The sequence below is a fragment of the Tursiops truncatus genome, chromosome 17, assembly GCF_011762595.2.
Source record: "Tursiops truncatus isolate mTurTru1 chromosome 17, mTurTru1.mat.Y, whole genome shotgun sequence".
NCBI classification, from domain to species: Eukaryota; Metazoa; Chordata; class Mammalia; order Artiodactyla; family Delphinidae; genus Tursiops; species Tursiops truncatus.
In genome coordinates this window covers 4867180-4873547 of record NC_047050.1, presented here as the reverse complement: position 1 = coordinate 4873547, position 6368 = coordinate 4867180, and the positions used below count along the sequence as shown (strand labels likewise).

General features: G+C 47.5%; 1 protein-coding gene across 1 annotated transcript; it reads left to right on the top strand.

Annotated features, from left to right (window-relative positions):
* The first annotated feature begins 545 nt into the window (after nt 1–545).
* PENK (proenkephalin) lies at nt 546–4573 on the top strand. The gene is made up of 2 exons (XM_004324656.4): nt 546–755; nt 3391–4573. The coding sequence occupies exons 1-2, from the start codon at nt 618–620 to the stop codon at nt 4042–4044; spliced, it is 792 nt and encodes a 263-aa protein (XP_004324704.1). The 5' UTR covers nt 546–617; the 3' UTR covers nt 4045–4573.
* Nucleotides 4574–6368: the final 1795 nt, after the last annotated feature.

Below are 6368 nucleotides of genomic sequence, written 5' to 3'. Positions count from 1 at the left end.
AAGGCGAAGGAGGCTGTAGAGGCGGGCCCCCAACCCTGCGCTGCGGCCGCGGCGACGCCGAGGACCGTGACGGTGAGCCCCGCGCCGCCCGCCCGCCTGCCTTGCTCTCCTCTCCCTCCTGGAGTCGCCCGCACCGGCTTTCTCCGACCAGCCTGTGCGCCCGGAACAGTGGCAACGTGAGTGAACTTGGCCAAAGCTCGCCTTGCTGCGTGGGTTTGGGGCCGTCCGCCAGCTGCGTTTTATTCCGCGTTGCGTTGCATGGGGTTCCCCAACTTTCTTCCGCTCCTTGTATGTGACCCGGGTCAATATCGCGCCTCCCCGGGCTGGCGCGCTCTCGAATTTGGTCTCCGTAGTTCCCTCCAGAATCCTGCCCGGGCCAGCGGCCGCCCGGAAAGGGAGCGAGTGTCTGGGGCCGCCCCGGGGTCCGGGTGACAGTGACAACTCGGGAACCGCGAGGCGATCGGAGCCGTCCCCCAGGCGGGCGAGGGGACCGGGAAAGAGTGTCCCGGCGGGCTCGACGAACGCCCCGTTGCAGCTGCCCCGCGAGGAGTCCCTGCCAGGGAGCCGCTCTGCGCCCCGGGCGGGCTCGGAGTTCGTGTGCCCTCTCCCCGCAGACCATGGCGCGGTTCCTGAGACTCTGCACTTGGCTGTTGGCGCTCGGCCCCGGGCTCCTGGCGACCGTGCGGGCGGAATGCAGCCAGGACTGCGCGACCTGCATCTACCGCCTGGCGCGCCCGACCGATCTCAACCCGCTGGTGAGTGTTCCGCGCGGCGCGGGAGCTGGTAACCGCGACCCTGCGCGGACAGCCCGGGTCCGCCGCGCGGCGCATCTCGTGGTCACAGCCGGCGCGGACCCCTGGTGACCCAGGCGTCCCGACTGTTCCCCGAACGCTGACCAAGTAGCTCTCGGGACCCGCGACTATCTAGGGACCGGAAAGGGCGGCGGGGTCTCCGCGCAAACCAAGTTTGTTTTCACCCCGGGGAGGCGGGAGTCCCGAGCTGTACTGTCTTCAGCACCTCGGAGAGCACTGGGTTGTCGCCTCACCTGCCGCCAGGAAGATGCTGTTACCCCGCCTCCTCACGTAGCCCACCAAGGGCTCCTTCCGCACACAGCCATCTTCCCATCCTTCCCGCAAAGAATATAGACTTTTTTATTAGTGATATTCCGCTGCCTTTATTCGAATGTCATTTCTCTAGCCCTTTTAAGCTCAGGTCTCTCAGATCCTGACCCTCACTTGCGGGTATGAGAGAGCAATGGGATGGGGAAGGGATAAAGGGAGGGGAGGAAGGGAGAGCGCAGGAGGCTGGAGAGAAAGAGGTCAGCCACCGTTTTACAGACAGCAGGTGATGCTGGAATTCAACTTCTGTCTTGTCTAGAACGTGCTTTTGTAACACCTACTAAGACAGCAGTTTACTTTGGCTATGAAGAGGGCACAGGAGACGTGGCGGAGTCCAAAGAGGTGGCCACAATGCAAAGATAAATTACACAGGGGCTTGGGGTTGGGGGGGAATCTAAGGTCAAAAGAACCGTCTTTCTAATCATAGTCTGTGTGCTCTTGAATCACTCCTGTTGCTCTACTGAGTCAGAATCTCTGAAGTTGGGACTCAGGAAGCTTCATTTTAACTAGTTCCCCCAATAATTCCTTTGCACTGTCTCCTCAATTTGTTGAACTTCTGTGATAACTTAAGTTGGGCAGAGAATAATGTACTAATCCAAAGAGCTCAGCTCCTCACTAGAGCTTTTGAAGCAATTTTATTATGTAGATGCATAAAACAGGGACAAAAATTAAGGAAAGGATTCCACAAAACCCAAGGTGTATATTTCAGGTTAAATGTTTCTTCGTTCCATTGGATTACCTGATCCACTTCATTCGACAAGTAGTAGGGCTTTATATTTAAACTCTGAGAAAAATGCTGCATCTTAAGTAGGGGTAACAATCCCCTTCATCCATCTTTTTTCTTTCTGATTTGTTTTTTGTTTAACTGGTTAGTTTTCTATTGAAGCTTACATTTAGGATTGTTATTTTCTCTGTGAAAAAAGGCTTGTTGATGACTATATTGTTAGAATTACAGCAGCTCTGGAATTTTCACTTAGATGAAAAAGACACGTGAGAAATTAGGTTGCTTAGCCAGAACTATGTAGTAAAATCAATGTAACACATATTTACTGAGTTATTGAGTTTCTAGCATGTGAAAGACACTTGTGCTTCATTCTGTGGTGGATACAAAGATGAGCAGGCATGCCATGATTGATGTCCAAATTGAATTTACCCTCTAACACAGAGGGTGAATAATACAAAAATTCATAGATGGCTACAGGAGCATATAAATTAACACCACTTCCATTCTATGACTGTGCTATTCCGATTATTTGCCATTATTTGTTTTTGAAGGAATCCCTTTTTAAAAGCCTTTTGGTAACAGTATACAAATATTCAACATTAATTTTTGGCCAATAGATTATTTAAATTTCATTTTAGGATGGAAATATTCTTGACACCTGAACATCTTAAATTTTTAATGATGTTTTGACTTCTTAATCAGATGTCAAGAATAAAACAGAACCATTTTAATTAGATCTTTAGATTTTTATATATGCATATATTTAATTTTCTTAGACACGAAGAAAATTAATAAATAAATCATTAAGAGCTGCTTAAATATATACCCTAAAGAATTTTGCTGCACTAATAAAATGCTTCCTTTCATTGTGAAAATAGTATGTGTGTATTTCATATTAAGTAATATACATATATATATATACACATATATATATATATATATTTTTTCTTTTTCTTTTTTTTTTTTTTTTTTGCGGTACGTGGGCTTCTCACTGTTGTGGCCTCTCCCGTTGCGGAGCACAGGCTCCGGACGTGCAGGCTCAGAGACCATGGCTCACGGGCCCAGCCGCTCCCCCTGCATCGGCAGGTGGACTCTCAACCACTGTGCCACCAGGGAAGCCCTACCAATATATTTTTAAATCCCCAGAAAATGCCTGGTTTTTATGTCTAAATCATGGGTTGGTAACTGGGCTCTATAAGTAGACTTCAGGGGGCCATAGAAACCCCTGAATTGCTAGGAAATGTCATATATAGGTTAAAATTGGGTGGGAAAATATCTTTACAATATTGCAAGGGCACAGCATATACAATCTGTTAAAATGCAAAGAAAAATTCTAATTTGATTCCATTAATTCTCCACAATCTCCCCTTCTGAATTTCCTTTGATTTGCCTGTTCAGTACGGCAAAACGTTGTAATAAGGAAAATGAGACCATTATGTGGGAGTTTCCACATCAAAGCAAGCATAGAGTGGTCTAAAAAAAAAAATGTGTTTGATGAACGAAATCAGAAGAGCCTCTTTTTATCACTAAATCGAATTCTTTTCCCAGGCTTGCACACTGGAATGTGAGGGGAAACTGCCTTCTCTCAAGACCTGGGAAACCTGCAAGGAGCTTCTGCAGCTGTCCAAGCTGGAGCTCCCTCCAGATGGCAACAGTGCCCTCGGCAAACAGGAGGACCACCGTTTGCTCGCCAAGAAGTACGGGGGCTTCATGAAGAGGTATGGGGGCTTCATGAAGAAGATGGATGAGCTGTACCCCCTGGAGCCGGAGGAAGAGGCAAACGGAGGTGAAATCCTTGGCAAGAGATACGGGGGCTTCATGAAGAAGGATACGGAGGAAGACGACTCCATAGCCAATCCCTCCGACCTGCTGAAAGAGCTGCTGGGAGAGGGGAACCAGCGAGAAGGGGCTCCCCACCAGGAGGGCAGGGATGACGCAGACGTGAGCAAGAGATACGGGGGCTTCATGCGAGGCTTAAAGAGAAGCCCCCAGCTGGAAGACGAAGCCAAAGAGCTGCAGAAGCGGTACGGCGGCTTCATGAGAAGAGTGGGTCGCCCGGAGTGGTGGACGGACTACCAGAAAAGGTATGGCGGCTTCCTCAAGCGCTTTGCAGATTCCCTGCCCTCCAACGAAGAAGGTGAAAGTTACTCGAAGGAAGTTCCCGAAATGGAGAAAAGATATGGAGGATTTATGAGATTTTAATCCCCTTTCCCATCAGTGAGCCCAGGCCCCAGCAAGCCTTCCTCCACCCCCCAGTGAGAGACTGCTTCGCCGGTCGTGTTGTATTGTCCTGTGTTGCTTGCATTATACAGTTGACTTGATTGTCTGGATAACTTAACTGTACAACCTGAAAGCTGTCACTCCAGGTCCTGTGTTCTTTTGAGAATCCTTAAGCCTGTCAGTATTGGTCTCTTGCAGCTGTCTTGTTTACATGCTCAAATCGTTTTTGGTATTACCTTGTCCTTTATTTTTGACAAAACGCCAATAAATGCATACTTGTATGTAGATATAATAAACCCATCACCCCAACTGCACAACATTCTTACAAGTTTCTTCCCCTCCGAAGCTCTCATTCGCCCTTAGGTTTCCACCGCACATCCTAAACTCACAGACAGTGAAACCATCTGCTTTCAACAGAAGCATCACTGGCCCCCTCCTCTTCCAACTGCTGAGGCTGCAAAAACATTTTTCATTTAATTCCTTGTATATGACATCTTAGATGAGCAAACACAGTAGCAAAACAAAATGTATTTCCACTCTCGTTTCTGGAATTCAGGTACGTGAGGAATAACCAAAGCCTAATAAAGATACAAACTGTACCCTCATATATAAGGAACTCTGCGTTTACATCCAAATGTGTATGTCTCTTTTCTTCAGCAAAATATTTTAGACATTAAAAAAAAAATTAAAGATAATTTAGCCCCATTTTACAAATACAGAAAGTGGAGCCCAGAAAGGTCAATTCATTGGCCCAAGATTGCCCAGCAGTTGAAGGATAGAAATGGAATTAAGACCCGAAACTTCTTGCTCCCAAGCAATGTCCTTTCCACTCCAGTTCCCTGTCTCTCATCCAGGCCACTACCAAGAATCGGAAGGGCTTGTGTCTCTATCTCCACTGTTGTCCACCCCCTACACCATAACCCCAGTGGGGCCTCCAGAATCTGATGAACGGACAGATGCAGGAATGGAGGGATTTGGTGGCCAGATCACTGGGCAAGGTATTATGAATGTTTCGGAAGGCAAATTCTCATCACACAAGGAGTTTATGACTACTTCACATTAATTAAAACATTTGGGACAACAGGTACAAAAAATGTAACATGTCTTTTGTTTTGCTAATTGAAACCACCTGCAGCTAAATTCCCATCCACTGAGTCATTTTCCCAGGACCCTCACTCATCCCTTCCTTTGCGTTCTTCCCCACAAATCAGAGTTTAGCAACTGAGGGAGACAGAGGAAGAGCCTCTACTCTGCAACCCAGGTCTGTGCAAGACCATGTGCTGCCTCCCGATGGGGCCGCCCACCGCCCCTCTGAGTCCAGCCCTGCTGGGTTCCCGGGACCTCCCCACGGCCATGTGCTGTCCCGCCGGTCAGTGCAAGGGGTCACAGGTCCCTGCCACTCACCGATCCCCACCAGCAGCTATCTCCGTGATCTTTGACAAACTAACTTCCAGGCCAGAGCCCTCCTTCTTTTGAACTAGAGATGCAGATAATGTAAGCGTTTGAAGCAGGTTGGAAAGGAGCTGATGAACAGCAGCAGGCCTGTGGAAATCCGTGTCTGGAGCCGTAAGAAATGATAGGGCTGAAACACATCAGAGATCTTGGGTCTCTATTCAACCTGAGCCAACTCCTTCCCTTGGAAACGCCAGCCCAGTACTTTTCCAAAGAAATCCGAATCCTCAATTTTCATGATAATATCTCAAGTTCTTAATTTCGGCCTATTGATTCCATTTAAACCAGTGTGGCCCAAACAAAACCCATCTGCAGGTCAGATTTGAGAGACAAGGGGCTAGTCCTTTGAGGGAAAAAAAGTCACTTAATTCTCTCCCTCGGAGACACAAGAAGGAGGAGATATGGGGATATGTGTACATGTATAGCTGATTCACTTTGTTATAAAGCAGAAACTAACACACCATTGTAAAGCAATTATACTCCAATAAAGATGTTAAAAAAAAAAAATTCTCTCCCTTAAAACTAAGGATACCCAAATCTGAGAAACAGAAATCCAGCCTGCACCCCGGAGACAGTAAAAGCAGAATGACTCGTTCCTTCTCTTTAAGATAATAATCCAATTATTCTGTTACAGTAAAACAATATGTGTACATATATATCTCATCCAATGTGTATGAGAAAATACAGTCGAATGAATATGCACTCTTTTTCAAACCAAGCATATTCTTCCCGGGGAGCCTTTTCGTTTCTACTCGGGGTAGCTGTGCAGACCGAGCTCAGGTGCTCAGGGTAGCTAACAGGCAAAGGTCTGGCCCTCTACTTCACCATCTGGGGCCTCTTCTGAGGGTGGTGAA

Coding starts and splice junctions, on each gene's coding strand:
- PENK (XM_004324656.4), top strand. CDS start 618: ATGGCGCGGTTCCTGAGACTCTGCACTTGGCTGTTGGCGCTCGGCCCC. Junction 756..3,390: donor CGACCGATCTCAACCCGCTG/GTGAGTGTTCCG, acceptor TTCTTTTCCCAG/GCTTGCACACTGGAATGTGA.